We start from the raw sequence: 18,073 nt of genomic DNA on the forward strand, positions 1-18,073 counted from the left end.
AAATGTTTAATGTTTGGGAATTGCATGAAGAAAGGGAATTTACTGTATTATTTCTGCAACTTTTAAGTCTGATGTCATATAAAATAGAATTTTTTAAAAAGTCATTTACAAAGGGCTGGGATTCAGAAGCGAGGTCGGTTACAATATTTCATAAAAATACAAAGGGTCGGTCCTTGCAGCCATCTAATACCAGCACCTGGTGTTAGAGCTCTCCAGGGAAACAGAATCAACAGGATATATATATAGATTTATTTTAAGGAATTGGCTCACACAATTGTGGAGGTCTGAGACTAAAATCTGATGAGGGAGGGGGGACTGCATTTGCAGTCCAAAGGCAGTCTGCTGGCAGAGTCCCTTCCTGCTGAGGAGGCATGAGCATGGGGGGTGGGGGTATCAGACTTTGTTCTATTAAGGTCTTTAACTGATCGGATGAGGCCCACCCACATTACAGAGGGTAATCTGTTTGACTCAACGTCCACTGAATCAAATGTTAATCTAAAAAAACACCTTCAAAGAAACATCCAGAATAGTATTTGATCAAATTTCTGGACACTGTGGCCCAGACAAGGTGACACTGTAAATAAACCATCACAGCTCTTAAGAGCAGAGCCAAACTGTCTTCTTCAAAAAATCATAGCACACACTCTGAGAGCCTTCTTAATCTCATAAAATGATGGCTTAACCCTACCTTCCACTTGGCGAGCTGTCAGGTTAATCAGCAACACAAAACATCTGTCCATCGTCAAGCTTCTAGCCAGAGAAAATAACTGAGCTATCTGGTATCAGGGAAGCCTGCCCATGGGATACAAGGTCAACTTCACAAGACAAGTGGAAACATATCAAAACTGGGTGTGTTAAAAAGATTCCGGTGGCTGGTCCCATCAGTAAAAGAAAATCTTGTAAGTGGAGGCTGTAGGCAGCCAAGGCTGCAAAAACACTGCTCTAGATCATCTTCCTTTAAGTCCTGAGTCCAGCCAAACCATAAGATTAATCGTATTCATTATGATTATCTTATTAGAAATATTTAAGACTGCAATTTGGGCCCATGGTGGAGCTCTCTCTCCTTAATCTACCATCATGGCTATGCCATGAGCTTATGGCAAAGAGCCATTAGTAAACAGACTCATCCACTGCCGGGATGTAGTAGGCCAGCTGTCCGCATTCTACCCTACCCACTTTAAAATCCCATAGGAGATATCTCACACCTGCTCATTCTAGCAATTATCACAGAGATCCCATGACTCCCATAAGTGGACATGAGCTGCCATTTGCTTTGGTTGCCAGAACTTACATCTGCACTTTGTGTCCTGACCTTGCCCTTGAATGCAACCTGTTTCCCTACCCTCACTCTCTGGCCCCAACCTTCTCTTTGAGGTCTCCTATTAGTATGAACCTTCTGTGTCATGCCTTGCTTAAGCATTCTCTGATTCTTTTACAGCAGAAATGGAATGTCAATATAAAATGGAAACATTTTATAAGCAAACACAAAGCCACAACTTTTTAACATGGCAAGGGACCTCAGAAATGGATTACCTCGTTCCACCCACTCACCCTCCATTTTAAAAGATGAAAAAACTGAGGCCAAGCAAGATTAAGAAATCCAGCCAAGTCCAAGGTCTCACAGACAGAATGGTGAAGCCAGGACTAAAAGGAGCTTGGACTCATGTAAGCCGTCCCTCCCCATCCAGCTCTTTTCTATGCCTGAATTCAGGGTGGAATTCCAGCTCTGGAGTTTTATCCCAGACTCCCGGCCTTGCCATCACCTCGGAGAATCCTTGAACCATCCTCAGAACTAAGCCCCGCCTCCTGCCAACCGCCACCCTCTCAATTTTAGCCAGGGTTTTTTACTTCATTTGCCATGCTAATTGCCTGAAAAATCTTTCTCTGAGCACAAGTTTCATTTGTTTCTGCTACTGCCAAAAAGAGAAGGCTAAAAGGGTTCTGAAACAATAGGTACAGCACGATACTATTTTGTATAATAAAAGCGGTGTTGCTACCAGTGTAGAAAAAAGATGTAGGACACAAAATGTTTATAGCATTCATCATGTTATTACTCAGTGTTGAGAGATTAAAATTCATTTTTTCCTTCCGGCTTATCTGTTTTCCAATTTTTCCTCCAATAATCATAACTTGCATAATTGTCTGGAAAACAAAAAATTAAGTAAAAGCACTCTAATTTATTAAATATAAATCATTCAGCTACCCCAATCAGAAGTGCAGTGGTACAAGTCCCTGAGGTCATTCCCAGGCTGGGGTGCAGCTATGCAAGATTTTTATTGGGAGCCTACCTCCCGTCAGGTTCTGACTCTTGTGGGGCTTGTTTCTGGTCCATTATAAGCAAACATGTAACTTCTGCAGAAAAAGGAGAGGAGGAGCTTATTTTTCAATGTGAATTAGCCAGACTGAAACACTTAACTTCCAATTTTCTGTTTTAAATGGCCTTCCTATCCAGAACACGCAAACAACCTTCCACTTACAGGCTGTGTGGTTTCTTTAAAAGACAAAACTTTCCGCCCGTAGTCACCACAGCAAACAATCAAAACTCAGACCCCTCCGTGAGGACTAGGAAAGCCGTTTTGTTAGAGGGATTAATTCTGTTCATGAAAGGTTGCTTCTGTAATCCCTGAGCCTCACTGTCCTTTTCAGGATCTAATTATACATAAACACTCTAATGGGAATGCAAGGTTTTGGGGTGTGTCCAGGTCCAGGAAAATGTCCTTGAATGTGCAGGCAAAGCTGTACCCTTGTCATCTGCTACACTGACAGCAAAAATGATGTTGCAAACCAGAGCTCTGCCATCAGCAAGGGATTCTGGGGGAGCCACTGCCTCTTGGCTAGTGTCCCTGGCAAAGTCATCCTAAACCCGTTGTAAAAACCCGCTTTACCCATTTGGTGCCACTTCTTTCTATGCTGTCTTGCATACTAAATGTGAAGGAGCCCAGTTGGTATTCTAATAAATCTGTCCTTCTTACCATCTCTATTTTAGAAAAAAGAGTGCCCCAGAGTAAGTTTGGAAAAGCAATCAATCTCACTCTTAGCAATTATTAAACATTTAATGCCTCATGAAAATACTCTAAAATACGATCAACAAAGCAACTACCCACTGCCTATGTGTATACTGCAAATCAAATCTTTGCAAACTGGCTTCAGGCCTGCAAGTGTGTCCTTTCTTCGCCAGTCACTCTACCTTAATATCATGGAGAGGACAATATTCTCTACAGTCAAGAGCAGGAAGAAAATTCCCAAACAAACTGAGAGCAGATGGGTGGCCCAGAGTATGATAGGCCTATCAAACTACCAATGGTACTGGAGAAGCATATTTACTAACTTGGAAAGCTACTGAAAAAGTTACAAATGTCAATGAATGAAACAGAAAAACCACAAAACTGTACATGCAATATACTTTTAAAAATGTGTATGTAGGGCGCCTGGGTGGCTCAGTTGGTTAAGCGACTGCCTTCAGCTCAGGTCATGATCCTGGAGTCCCTGCATTGGGCTCCCTGCCCGGCAGGGAGTCTGCTTCTCTCTCTGACCCTCCCCCTTCTCATGTGCTCGCTCTCTCATTCTCTCTCAAATAAATAAATAAAATCTTTAAAAAAAAGTGTATGTATATTTAAGAATAGAAAAGGATCTGAAAGTACATACACCTTCATTTTAATATGGTTAAGAGTAATGGAGTCACATCAGTGACTTTTCTTTGGCCTATTTTGTCTTTTTCTGCCATAAGCATAAATTTCTGCAAAATATAAAAAGAAGTAACAATTAATCTCTGTGATTAGTTACTTAATTTCTGTGAACTTTAACCCAACAATGTTCTTCAAGGTAGGTGTGGAAACCCCTAAAGACTGAGCCTTCTTTGAGGGCTCCTTCTCTGAGCTCCTGACCCCTCCTGCTTTAGCAGGCATCCTCAATGATTTTCTTCCGATCACTGCCTAGCCAAAAAAAGCCCCACAATTCCCTGCAGATGACTGAGCTCACCCACTAACAACACCAAATTGCCCAGGCCTGGTTCCAGGACCCTTTTCTCTCACACTCTGCTGCAGAAAAACAAAAGGTGGGGGGCGGGGGCAGCGGAGGAGGAAGCACCCGGCTAGAAACAGGCTGGAAAATTCCGCCAGGACTCCAGGGCTCAGGAGTCGCGGGGAGCACAGGACTCCCGCAAGATCGAGCTCTTCGTGCAAAGAGTCTGCGGGCTCGCGCCTAAGCAGAGGATGCCGAGGCCAGGCCTCCGGGGAGCCGAGTGTAGACAACACCCTAATCTGCCTACTTAGACGACCTCCTGACCGCCCGAATCCGCTCTGCGCCCGGGGTGGCAGGGCGGGAAGGACCGAACCAGGCCTGTGCAAAGCTGGCTGACCCCCGGGGAAAGGCGGTGGGAGAGACGTGACCCCAGCCGAGGCTATCCTCCTCGGCAAGAGACCAGTGCGTGGACCACCGATGGGCTGCGGGGGCGGACAGAGGGTGGCCATGTTCAACTTAAAGACACGCCGCAAGCACGGGCCCTACGTGCGTCTTTCCGGGAGAGAGGCGCATCGCTCTGCTCTCTTCACAGGGGCCCGTGGCTCGGGTAACCCGGCACAAGGGCTGCCCTTTTCCGGGGTGGGGGCAGCGGGCGTGGCAGGATGAGTGCAGTGACCCCGGGCAGGCGACCCTGGCCTCACCTTGGGGTCGCGCTCGTAGTAGTGCTGCTGCGTGCGGATCCAGCGGCCCACCAGGTGGTCCCGCACAGTGTGAGCCAGCGCGAAGAAGTAGTCACGGGGCGTGGCCACGTTGCGGTCCTTGACCAGCGTGAAGTGCAGGTGCCGATTGAAGCTCTTCCGCACCTCGGCCACGTCGCCCAGCCCCGCGATGCCGCGCACACTGATCTGCTTCCGCTTCTCGCTGTCGGTCAGCGGCTTCGCCATCGCGCCGGCCGAGGAGAAGTAAGACGAGATACAGAGCCGGGAGGACACGCGAACACCGAGGATGCTGCGGCGGCTGTGGCGCCGGGCACTGCGGCGACGCAGCTAGCACGGGCCGCGCCTGCGCGGTGTGCCGGGGCGGGGCCGAGAGGCGAGGGGGCGGGGCCTCCATAGGGGCGAGGAGGTAGGTGAGTCGGGGCCTCCGCAGACGCGGGGCGGTCCGAGGGGCGGGGCCTCCAGAGAGGCAGGGCAGGGTCGCTGGCCCAGGTCGTAGTTCTCGGACGTTGGCGGGGGCGTTCCGTTTCTTAGGTGAGGAAGATGAAGTGATTTACCCAGGCCAACCAAGAGCGGGGGCCTGCCCCCAAGATGGCCAAGCCCGGCAGGAGGGGAGGAGACTGGAGGAGCAGGAGGACTCGGGAGTCGGAGCGTTGATCTCGCCCCTGCCTGCCCCCCACCCCCAGGGCCATGTGGGGGTGGGGCGTACTCTGCTTTCGCGGCTTTCCGGATTTGGGGGCCGGCGTCCCTCGCCCGGCCAGGATCCCCGGCTGCCCCAGCTGGGATGCCCTGGGTGCTGGGGTGCGGCCGAGGCGTGGTAAATGGGAAGGGAAACCGGGTGCATGCTAAAAACGCACCCACCAACGCCTGGTGGGCTCAATCTCCTGAATTGGGGGCGGAGTGGCTCTGAAAATGACAGCTAGGAATGTAAAACTTTGTTCATACTGAGAAATGCCAGCCTGCCTGCGACCCTCAGACGGGGCTGACACACACGGCTGGTGAACAGGAGACAGCATTCCCCGGGGGCGCTGCGGTCCTGAAGTGTCACAGCGACCCCTCTGAGTAACCACCGCACCTTACTCACTGAGAAGCCTTATTCCCTAAGTCACTGGCCCTCACTTTGCCCTTCAAATTACGACGTCAGGAGGAAGACAACACCCCACTCTGGCCGAGGATCCGGGTCACTGTGACAGAGACACAGCCTCCTCCATTCCACCCAGGTCCGAGCCCCAGATAAGGGGTGTCTGGACACAGCTTCCCACATCTGCTTAACATGGGGGGTGGGGTGGTTTCCCAAGGAAACTGCACCTGGGCCCACCTTGCATACAGCTCTGCTCTGAGCTGGTGGGAACACTGCTTCATGGGAGTTTCACCCTGACCCCTGCCTTTTCCTTTGTTCCCTGGATGCCCATGGACCCACCTGATTTTGTGCCACTGTAGTTTGCATTTGGTGGTCTCACACTGATAGGCTGCAAAGAATCCCGACTTAGATGAAGGTCAAATTTGCCTGCAAAGATGCCATGAAAGTAGATGCAGGAGTTTTCCTGGTGTGATGCTTCTAAAGTAATCTTACCTGGACCTTCTCCTACATGCATACTTCTTGGGGGACAATAAATGTGGAATGCCCTCTCTGTCCCACCTATTCACACACCCACCCACTCCAGGTGGCCACTAATATAACTGGAATGGATAATGAACCCCATGGTCATCTCAGCCATTTTCAGATAAGCAACTTTTAGATAGTTATAAGTGCTGTGAAGAAAAGCACATTAAGCAGCCAGGAGACAATACCTGAGTTGAGACCAAAAAAATATTAATGAGTAATGAATCTGGGGAAGAAGGAAGTACAAAGGTCCTGAGGTAAGTACCCACTTGGACAGTTCACTGAACATCAAGTCCCGTGTAGGTGGGGCAAAGAGAGCGGCTGAGAGGTATCATAATATGGCACCCCCCAAAATGCCTCTTTGGCTTATAGGTTATTTTGAGCTAAAGACTTCTGAGAAAACAGCAAAAGCAGGAAAAGCTCTAAAAATAGGGTACCAGTTTTCCCTTTGTAAAGGAAAGTTACATTTAAAAGGGCATTTCCATTCCTAGAAACCTTTCCTCTCTTGACAGGTCTGATCATAAAACATTACAAACAACTTCTGTTTACCGTACTTCTGGTCACCTTCCCATGACTTGCCTCCCTAGCTAGAAGCCCCAAACCCTTTCCTTTGTTTTAGCCTAGGATGATATTTAAACTCAAGTTCTAACCACCACTTTGAGTTACTCATCTCTGGGTACTCCCAGGTGTTTATGTGATGCACATGCTAATAACCTCATGTTTGTTTTTCTCTTGTTAATCTGTCTTTGGCCAGCCAAATTTATAGGGCCCCACATGGAGAACTTGAGATGGGTAGAAGAAAAGATTTTTTCCTCCTCAACACAACCAATGGGTACATTCAGACTGGAGGTGGGGAGCCAGGTCAGGCTTGATGAGGAATCTGGATCTTCCAACAGAACTGTAGGGCTTCCGAACAGATAAAATGGAATGAAAGTGGGCTCAGCTTTGCCCCTCCAAGGAAAAGGACTGGTTTTTTTTGGCAGTCTGGTCTCAGCTATGACTAGGCCAGAGCACCTCCTCCCCTAATGGGAGACGGTTGTGAGGCCAGTCAGGGCACCTTGTAACAGTCTGGTTCTCTATTTTTGGGAGACCATTTTAAATATTCATTTACTAAGAAGTGATCCAGGTTCAGTTACTTTTTGTAGTGAGCTATTCTGTATTACGGGAGATAGATTACCTTTAAAGTTTTTTCAAATAGGTATTTAAGACTGTCTATAGCTAGTTCTCTGCCTTGGAAACAGACAGAAGATGCCTTGTGTGTGGAATGAAATGCTGCGGGAGTTAGAAGAAATTGGATGTGGAAAACAGACACTTGTGGTCTGCTTCAGCTTCTTGAGTGTCTCATTGATCATAAAGGTTCAATAAATATTGGTTAAATGAGTGACTTGGACACTCTGCCAGCCTTTATTGAGACTGCACAAGATAAGGGTAAAGACTGCATGGGACCCCAGCAATACCACTGCCCAATCTGTGAGGGTCAGTTAAGTATTTGCAAATGAACACAGACCTGGCCTTTCAGGAAACGGGAGGCAAACAATAAATGCATTATTTTTGAGAGGTCAGTAATTGTAAACCTCAGTAGAATTAAGACCACTAGCTAGAATGATATTGTGGAATTGGGGTTCTCCTTTCACTAGGGTATGTAACAGATAGATACTCATAGTGACATTAATGTATTGTTAACACATTGATGTTAAAAAGAAATCTGTGGGCGCCTGGGTGGCTCAGTTGGTTAAGCATCTGACTTTGGCTCAGGTCATAATCTCAGGGTCCTGGGATCGAGCCCCTGTCAGGCTCCCTGCTCAGTGGGGAGTCTGCTTTTCCCTCTGCCTCTCCAGCTCCCCCTACTTGTGCTCTGTCTCTCTCTCAGATAAATAAATAAAATCTTTAAAAAAAAAAAAATCTGTGAGCCAGAGTATATGAAAAAGAAATAAAATGGCGGTGGGGAGAAAGGAAGCTCTTCTCTACAGAATACCAAATAAATGTAGGAGTGGATGCTAGAACTATCAGACAAAGGCTATAAGTATCACCCCACAGATTACCTTAATAGTTAAAAAAAAGAGGAGGCACTTTACAGTGGAAAAAACTTCATGAAGTGATCCAACCTAGCATTACCAGTTAAAGGGACTAAAGGATATTATATGTTTTCTGATTCAATGCACTGAGAAGGACACATCACTTATGTGAATATAATATAGTATACTACAAATATCATGGTAATATAGTAAAGACACCTAAGCCCCAGCTTATAGAGGTACAGATAACAGCTAAGGCAGTTTCCCAAACTTGCTGATGAGACCTCCCTGTAGGGCTTGTTAAAAGCACTTTCCCCAAGCTCCACATCCAGATTCCAACTGTCTAACTTTTAAGGTATTTTGTGTGTATGTGCAAATGTGGGGATCTCCACTCCAGGCAGCATTTCTAACCCAGCACCCAGAGCCCTGTCCTAGTAGGAATGCCATTAATGCACTGCTGTAGTACCCCTGTGTGCTAGAGGTGCTGGGGCTTTCAGGAGTGGTCAAGACAGACACTGTCACATGCTCAGCTGGGCCTAAGGTCTGATACTTTTTAATGTTTTTAACATACAGTGCTATATTAGTTTCAGGTGTACAATACAGTGATTCAACAGTTCTATACATTACACAGTGCTCACCATAAGTGTACTCTTCATTTCCTTCACCTGTTCCACCCATCCTCCCACCCACCTCCCCTATGGGCAACCACCAGTTTGTTTTCTGTATTTAAGAGTTTTTTGTTTAATAAATTCCACATATGAGTGAAATCATATGGTATTTGTCTTTCTCTGTCTTATTTCACTTAGCATTAGACTTTCTAGATCCATCCATGTTGTTGCAAAATGGCAAAATTTCATTCTTTTTGTGGCTGAATAGTATTCCATTGTATGTATATGTGTGTGTGTGTGTGTATATATATATATATATATATCACATCTTCTTTTTCCATTCATCAGTCGATGGACACTTGGGTTGCTTCCATAAATTCTGTTGTAAATAATGCTGCAGTAAACCTAAGGATGCATGTATCTTTTCGAATTACTGTTTTTGACTCTTTGGGTAAATACTCAGAGGAATTACTAGAGCATATGGTAGTTCTATTTTTAATCTTTTGAGGAACCTCCATACCGTTTTCCAGAGTGGCTATACCAGTTTGCATTCCCACCAACAATGCAAGAGGGTTCCCCTTTCTCCACATCCTCATCAATACCCGTTCTTTTTTTTTTTTTTTTTTTACCTGTTGTTTCTTGTGTTCTTGACTTCAGCCATTCTGACTGGTGTAAGGTGATATTGTGATTTTGATTTGCATTTCCCTGATGATCAGTGATGTTGACCATCTTTTCATCTGTCTGTTGGCCGTCTGTATATCTTCTCTGGAGAAATGTCTGTTCATGTTATCTGATCATTTTTTAATTGGATTATTTGTTTTTGGGGTGTTGGGTTGTATCAGTTCTTTATAGATTTTGGATACTGACTCTTTATCAGATATGTCATTTGCAAATATCTTCTCCCATTCTGTAGGCTGCTTTTTAGTTTTGATTGTTTCTTTTACTCTGCAGAAGCTTTTTATCTGGTTTCAGGCCTCACATTTAGGTCTTTAATCCAGTTTTGGGTTTGTTTTCATGGTTTTTTTTTTTTTTTTAAGTAGGCTTCTTGTCCAGCATAGAGCCCAACACAGGGTTTGAACTCACAACCCTGAGATCAAGACCCAAGCTGAGATCAAGAATTGGATATTCAGGGTGCCTGGGTGGCTCAGTTGTTAAGCATCTGCCTTCGGCTCAGGTCATGATCCCAGGGTCCTGGGATTGAGTCCCGCATCAGGCTCCCTGCTCAGCGGGGACCCTGCTTCTTCCTCTCTTCCCCGCTCGTGCTCTCTGTCACTATCTCTGTCTCTCTCAAATAACTAAATAAAATCTTAAAAAAAAAAAAAAAGAATTGGATGTTCAACCGACTGAGCCACCCAGGTGCTCTGGTCTTTAATCCATTTTAAATTTAGTTTTGTGTGTGATGTAAGAAAAGAATTTCATTCTTCTGTGTGTAGCTCTCCAGTCCTAAGGTCTGCTACTTCTTAAGTGATTGTGAGATAGGGTCTAAAGCCAGCAAGAGTCAGTCTAGGAGGTCCCCCTTACTCAGGGGCCCCTCCCCCTGGAAGGGAAGGTGGCACAGACGGGTTGGTGAGGGACAGGGTGGTGAACATGCTAATGAGAGGAAACTGGTTACACTCCAGGGCCATTGCCCTGCCGTCCTCCAAACCAGAAACATTCCCCAACTTTTTTTTTTTTTTAAAGATTTTATTTATTTATTCATAAGAGACAGAGAGAGGCAGAGGGAGAAGCAGGCTCCCTGCTGAGCAGGGAGCCCGATGCGGGACTCGATCCCAGGACCCTGGGATCATGACCTGAGCCGAAGGCAGAAGCTTAACCATCTGAGCCACCCAGGCGCCCAACATTCCCCAACTTTAATGGGGTTGAACTGGACAAGCCCTTGCAGTTTTTAGGATTAGCCTGGAATTGAGTATGAGACGGGCTTTCTGCTGCACCGGAGTAACCTGGGGAACCAGGGTAAGAGGGCCAGGCATGAGGAGAGCAAGTCTGATGCGTACACCTGCACCCCTCAACTCCTGCTCATTCAGGGTCAGACCCATCAGAAGGAAACCAGCCCTTAGAGGATCAGGGCCCTCAGGATCACTTCTGTCCCTCAGCACAGACCTCCTGACATGGAGAGGAAGATTCCTCAGGCAGGCGTGGTTGTTGTACTGCCTGTCTCCCCAGAGCGTATGTTAAGCTCACAGTGAGAAGTCTGTCTCAGCACAGCCTGGATTAACGCAAAATGAGGGATGAGGGCCACCTGTGGAAGTCACCCTGGAAAACAAGTGTCTTGAACCCATGTGCCGCCCAGGCGAGGCCGGGGAAGAGCCAGACTCGAGGTGAGGCTGAGCCAGGCCGGCACCCCTCAGGCTGCACGGGGAAGCCCCGGTCTGCTGCCCCTGCTCCCCAGTCGTGGGAGCTTCCCAAAGTCGCTGGCACTCCTAACACCTGCCATGCACAGCTCAGGCTGCGCATCTGCTCCGCACCCACACAAGACACCAAGAAGGGCTGGAAGGAGACGGGGGTCCAGCCAAAGGGGAATTTTAGGATGCTTTCTGTGCGAGGAGCTGTGTAAAAGTCCCCTAAGAGGACAAGGGTAAAGGGCTCCATTATTCGTTCGTTAAGGCTCCTTGAGTCAGACCTCCACATTGTCAGGCGGAGGCACACTCCCAGGAGGCCCGCTTCACCTGGGTTACAGTTACAGCAGGCCCCTCAAGTGGCGCTTCCTGGAAGGTACACAAGAATGTCAGAAGGCAGATTCTGGCGGCGCTTGGGTGGCTCAGTCAGTTAAGCATCTGACTCTTGATATCAGCTCAGGTCTTGATCTCAGGGTTGTAAGTTCAAGCCCCGAAAAAAAAAAAAAAAAAAAAGAAGGCGGCAGGTTCTGATTCAGCAGGTGTGGGGTATGGCTGCAGTCTGCATTTCAAACAGGCCCCCATGTTCTGGGAGCTCACCTTAGGAGGCAAGGCCTTATGGCGTAAGCGCAGCTCAGTTTTTAATGATAGAAATTACTAGAAAGGGGGTTTTGAAGAATCACAATTTCCCACACTCCCTGCCACTGTCCTGAGCAGGGAGGGGAGAACGGCAGTTCCTCAAGGTGGCTGGTCGGGATGGAAGCAGTATATCCAGCTCTCTCTTCTGACTTGGAATTTCCAGGCTGTGCTGTGACTCTGAGTGAGCTTACCTGGGGCTGTTAGGGACAACCAGTGCCTTTTGGGGGACCAGGAATGCCACACCATGAATACATCAAATTCTTTTTTTTCTTTCTCCTTCCTTCTTTCTTCCTTTCTTCCTTCCTTTCTTCCTTCCTTCCTTCTTCTTTCTTTCTTTCTTTCAAGTAGGTTCCACATGGAGCCCAACACAGGGCTTGAACTCATGACCCTGAGATCAAGACCTGAGCTGAAATCAAGAGTCAGACCCTTAACCAATTGAGCCACCCAGGCACCCCTGTCACATTGTTTCTTAATTGGCATCCCCTGCAACTTGCTACATGACCGTTTCCTGCCATCTCCTTACCCCTGGTTGAATGAATTAGCTGAATTTTTCAGTGTGTAGATCTGAGGATGAAGTCTGGACTTGTGGTCCATACTCCTGCTGGCATCTCTCCTTCCCTCCATCCCATGAGACTGTCTCAGCACCCCTCTGCTCTTGCTCCTCCTCCTCCCCAAAGCAGGGTCACCTGGTTCCTACCTGCAGACCCTGGGCTTAAGGACCCCTTGCTCACTCTTACCAGCAACTCAGGTCCACACATATTAACATCACTGCTGGTGTTCCTCAAGGCCATAACAAGTCCCTGGCTTCAGCCCTGCTCTCACTGATTCTGATCTCATCTTGGCCTCTGTAGTTTCTATATCAACAAGAACACTTATAGATTAGTACTTTGAAAAACTGGTAGTATTCCTTTTTTTTTTTTTAATTTTATTTATTTATGTAATCTCTACACCCAACGTGGGGCTTGAACTCATGACCCCGAGATCAAGAGTCACATTGCTCTTCTGACTGAGCCAGCCAGGTGTCCTGGTAGTATTCCTGAAAGTTAAACAAATACCTGCCTTGGAACCAGCTATTCTAGTCCAAAGAAAATACCCAACAGAAATGAATGCTTATGCCAACCAAAAGGCATACACAAAAATGTTTGTAACAGCCTTATTCAAAACTGTCCAAACTGGAAACCATGCAAATGTCCATTAACACTGGAGTGGATAAATACATTGTGCATATTCCCACAGCTGAATAGTCTGCAGTGGTGAGAATGATCAGCCACAGCCAGGAACGGGGGCGAATAATGCTGGGTGAGAGCACTGGAACTAGAGCACATCCTGTAGGATTCCATTTACATGATGCTCTAGGACAGGCAAACCTCTAGGACATCAGCCCTAAGAATGGTGTTTGAATTTGAGGGGTGGATACCACTGGGGATGACGTGAGTCTGTGGGGTCTGGGAAAACTACTGCAGTATGTCGTGAACAAGTGTAAAAGTTCACTGTGTGCACACCAGGAGCCAGCCCCTTGTGGGGAACATCTGTGGGCGTGGTGGACACCACAGACCTGGGGCAGAGCCTGGGGGCTTCACACTGTGCAGCCCCTGGCCTTCCACCATCTCCTCACCAGCTTATCCTATTTCCTCCCTCCACAGCCAACCAGGCTCCAGATCCTTTTTTAGGCCAGTGGCTTTCTGCCTACTTCCAGATCAGGTGCCAACACCACAAAGGGCTGGTGGGCATCTTCTCTCCCAAGCTCCCAAGGACTGTCTCAGGAACTGGTCCTCCAAGAAGCAGCCTGGGGCCTCTAGCCACTTTGTTCTCTGTAGGTCTAGACTCCTTTCACCCATCCTCAGTTGCTCTTTAAGTCCTCCTGCTGGGATTCCTGCTATAGTTCCCTAATGGGTTCCCTTTCCTCGCAGACACTCTCCAGAACTGTCCTACACAGGCTGCAGAATTGGACACTCCCTCAGCAGAAGGCTGAGCCCAGTACTGCTCTTACAAACCCCAACCCCAACTGGGTAAGCTTCCTAAGCCAGTCTCAGCCACTCCCTGGCAGGCCTCTGGGCAGGTATGGGGCTGGCCTAGAGGGGGACCTGATGTGCAGGCGGTGATGGGGGGGGGGGGCACCTGACTGCCGTGGGCGGGCATTCTGACGTGTCTGATTCCAAAGGAATCAGGAAGGAGCGGGAGTGTCAGAAGTGAGGTGAGGGTGGGGAGGAGCCCCAGAACTGTGGAGCTTGGGACTGCCTGTGTTGCTGTGAGGGGCTGGGAAGGACACACAACCAGGCTTTACAGGCCTTCCCATTCGGGTTCTTGCTCCATGGCCCCTTGCAGCCTTTCCCTGAGCGGGAGGCAACCCAGCCCCTCACCCTCATGGAGTCCCTTTCTGGAGGAGTGGGATGTTGCCACTCTGCCTGCATGGGTACCTGGCCCTCAGTGAAGCTCCTGCCTGGCTTAGGGCTGCATCTGAACCGGCTGCCTCTGCTTACCTAGGGCAGGGGCAGCAAACTGCAGTCCTCAGCCCTTACATGGCCCTCAAGCTAGGAATATCTTTTACATTTTTATTTTTTTTAAAGATTTTTAAAAATTTCTTTATTTGACAGAGAGAGACACAGTGAGAGAGGGAACACAAGCAGGGGGAGTGGGAGAGGGAGAAGCAGGCTTCCCGCTGAGCGGGAAGCCAGATGCGGGGCTCGATCCCAGGACCCCAGGACCATGACCTGAGCCAAAGGCAGACGCTTAACGACTGTGCCACCCAGGCACCCCTGCCTTTTACATTTTTAAATGATTGAAAAAAAAAAATCAAAAGAATAGTAATTCTTGATATACAAAAATTATGAAATTCAAATTTCAGCATCTGTCAATCAAGTTTGGTGGGAACACAGCTGCAGTCATTCTTTTACATTTCGTCTAAGGCTGCTTTCACACTTCCACAGCAGAGCTGAGCAAACGGGACAGAGACCACATGCCTGCAGAGCCTAAAGTATTTACTATCCGCCCTTAACAGAAAGAGGCTGCTTCCCCTGACCTGGAGTACGTCCCCAGCACTGCCTCACACGTGTGGGCTCCACGAGTGTACACTGAATAAAGTAGTTCCCAGCGGATCTGTGTGCAGCATGGCAGCTAAGGTGGACTGCGGGGTGGGAGAGGTGGCTGGCCCAGGCAGGACTCGAAGCTTCTTTAGTATATGTGCTGCCGAAGCGAGCACTCTTGAAGCTTCTTTAAAATTCATTACATCACATCAAGGAAATGCATGGTCAAACCACAGCGGGGTACCCGAACTCACCTGCTAGAACGGTTAGCATTAAAATGACCCGTGAAAGTACCAAGTGTGGGTGAGGATGTGGAGCACTGCTAGTGGGAATGTAAATGGTAATTCACACTGGAAAATGGTTTGGCAGGTTCTTATAAAATAGTTAAACATACACTTACCATATGTCCCAGCTATTCCACTTGTAGGTTCACGCATACCTCAAAGATATTGTAGGTTTGGTTCCAGACCATAATAAAGTGAATACCGCAATAAAGCAAGTCAAATGAATTGTTTGGTTTCCCAGTGTATATAAAAGTTATGCTTGGGCGCCTGTGTGGCTCAGTGGGTTAAGCGTCTGCCTTCGGCTCAGGTCATGATCCCGGGGTCCTGGGATCGAGCCCCACATCGGGCTCCCTGCTCAGTGGGGAGTCTGCTTCTCCGTCTGCCCCTCCCCCTGCTCGTGCTCTCTCTCTCTCTCTCAAATAAATAAAATCTTAAAAAAAAAGTTATGCTTACAGGGTGGCACAGTCAGTTAAGCATCCGACTCAAGTGCATGCTCTCTCTTAAATAAATAAATAAATAAATCTTTAAAAAAAAAGTTATGCTTACACTATACTGTAGTATATTAAGTGTGCAATAGTATTATATCTAAAAAATGTATGTATCTTAATTAAAAAATCAGAGCCATCATCGGAGCTGTCAGTGAGTCAGAATCACTGATCACAGATCACCATAACAAATTTAATAATAATGAAAAAAGTTTGAATTATTCCAAGAATTACCAAAATGTGACATAGAGACACAAAGTGAGCAAATGCTGTTGGAAAACTGGTACCAACAGATCAGCTTGATGCAGGGTTGTCACAAACCTTCAATTAAAAAAAAAATTATCTATGAAGTGCAATAAAGCAAAGCACAATAAAATGAGGTACACTTGTATTCATCCAAGAGAAATAGAAACATGTCCACAAAACAACTTGTGCAAGAATGTTCACAGAAGTCTTATCATTAAAGTCCCAAACTGGAAACAGCGCAGGTGACTGTCAACAGGAAGAGGAGAAAACAAAGCGGATAATACGGAAATAATGGACTCCCACTCAACAATAGAAAGGAATAAACTGCTGATCCACACATTGATATGGGTGAATCTCACAAACATCCTGAGCCGAAAGCCAGACACAAAAGAGCACATACTGTAGGATTCCATTTATATGAAGTTCTGGAACTGGCAAAAGTACCGTGCTGTGATGGAAATCAGAACTGTGGTCTCCAGGGGCCAAGGGTGGGTGGCTTGTCTCAGGACTTTCCGGGCTGACAGAATAGGGGTATGGGCCCCATGAGTGTATTTGCCAAAATTGTTTGAACTGTATAATTAAGATCTGTACATCCTACGATATGAAAATACCTCAACAAAAATATTCTTAAAGAAATTCAGTAGGTCAGAAGTAAAAGCCAAAACGATCTTCAGTTCCAAACACGGTGCAGCCTTTTGCAAATCCAGGCCTGTAGGAAGCAGCACCAAATTCTTTCTAAGATTCATTTTGTGCAGAGGAATTCCAGCTGAAGCTTTGAGCCAACTGTAAAGACTCCATGCAAGAGGGAAGTGAAGGAAGTCTTCTTGCCGAAAACCTATTTGCTTTGCTGACAGTTTAACCTCACTGTTTGGCTTGGGTGGAGTCCTGGCCAGGCACTCCCATTGAGTAAACAAGGGGATTATTGGCTCCATGAGGAAATTGGAGGGTGGGGAGGGAAGGTCAATGTCCCTATTCTCAGAGGTTTTCAATTCTCCGGCTTTCTTTCAGCCAACCTTTCATTATTCAGTAGGCAGGTGAGAGCTCCTCCCCAGGAGCCCAGAACTTGCAGGACCCAGGGGTTCAACGGGAAGGAGCAGACCTGACTCCTCCCCAGGGAGGGGATTTCCTCTTAGCCCACAAGTTCAAGGGGTGTCCATGATGAGAATGGAAAAAGTCTAAGGGTTGTCTTTCCATTTTGATTCCCGTTGCTCTGCAGAAGCCTTTTAGTTTATGTAGTTCCACTTGTTTATTTTGCTTTTGTTGCCTTTGCTTTTGGAATCAGATCCAAAAGATCATGGCCAAGGCCGATGCCAAGGAGCTGACCACCTAGTTTTCTTCTGGGAGTTTCATAGTCTCAGGGCTTCTGTTCAAGTCTTTTACCCACTTTGAGTTAATTTTTGTGTATGGTGAAAGAAAGTGATCCACTTTCATTCTTTTGCATGTGGCTGTCCAGTTTTCCCAATACCATTTATTGAAAAGACTGTCCTTTCTCCACTGAATATTCGTCTCTTTGTCATAGATTAATTGACCATATGATTGTGGGTTTATTTCTGGGCTCTCTATCCTGTACCATTGATCTTTGTGTTTGTTTTTGTGTCAGTACCATATCATGTGGGAAATAAAGGCAAAAGAATTAAATTTCCTTCCTACTTACAGCCCACTGACAAATCCCTGAAATAGGTAGAGTGACCTTCCTCTGGGAGCTCAGCTGCCTTGATGTTGATGCTAAGGGCAAAAGGCAGTCTTAGCCTGACCCCCCCAGGATCCTTTAAGTCTACTTTAACATATAAATTCCTTTGGAAACCTCCTTTATCTCTAACTAATCCCCCCCCCCCCACCACACATGTTAGCCATCATCCTCCAAGTATATGGCCCACTGATACCATCTGAAGGGTCTCATGACTGAGGGTTTACTAAACAATAATAAATGACCTTTTCCTAACAATAGCTAGCCCCCTCAGGATCCTGGAAACCTTGTTTCCAAAATACCTTGAAGGCTTGTGCTATCCCTAACCCCCTCCCAACTTGAAAGTATATAATCAGCCACTCCTCATGACCCCAGTGCAGCCCTTTCTGCCCATGGGTCCTGTCCTTGTGCTTCAATAAAACCATCTTTCTGCAGCGAAGATGACTCAAGAATTCTTTCTTGGCCGCTGGCTCC

At 47.0% G+C, this 18,073-nt stretch overlaps 1 protein-coding gene across 1 annotated transcript in view; it reads right to left on the bottom strand.

Moving 5' to 3' along the window:
- Positions 1-5,023, bottom strand: part of PYGB (glycogen phosphorylase B) — a 53,657-nt gene extending 48,634 nt beyond the window's left edge. Inside the window, exon 1 of the mRNA XM_036110019.2 lies at positions 4,662-5,023. Within this exon, the coding sequence (XP_035965912.1) occupies positions 4,662-4,904 (243 nt within the window). The 5' untranslated portion in view covers positions 4,905-5,023. The remainder of the gene's footprint in view (positions 1-4,661) is intronic.
- Positions 5,024-18,073: the final 13,050 nt, after the last annotated feature.

This window comes from Halichoerus grypus, chromosome 10 (genome assembly GCF_964656455.1).
Source record: "Halichoerus grypus chromosome 10, mHalGry1.hap1.1, whole genome shotgun sequence".
Taxonomy (NCBI): domain Eukaryota; kingdom Metazoa; phylum Chordata; class Mammalia; order Carnivora; family Phocidae; genus Halichoerus; species Halichoerus grypus.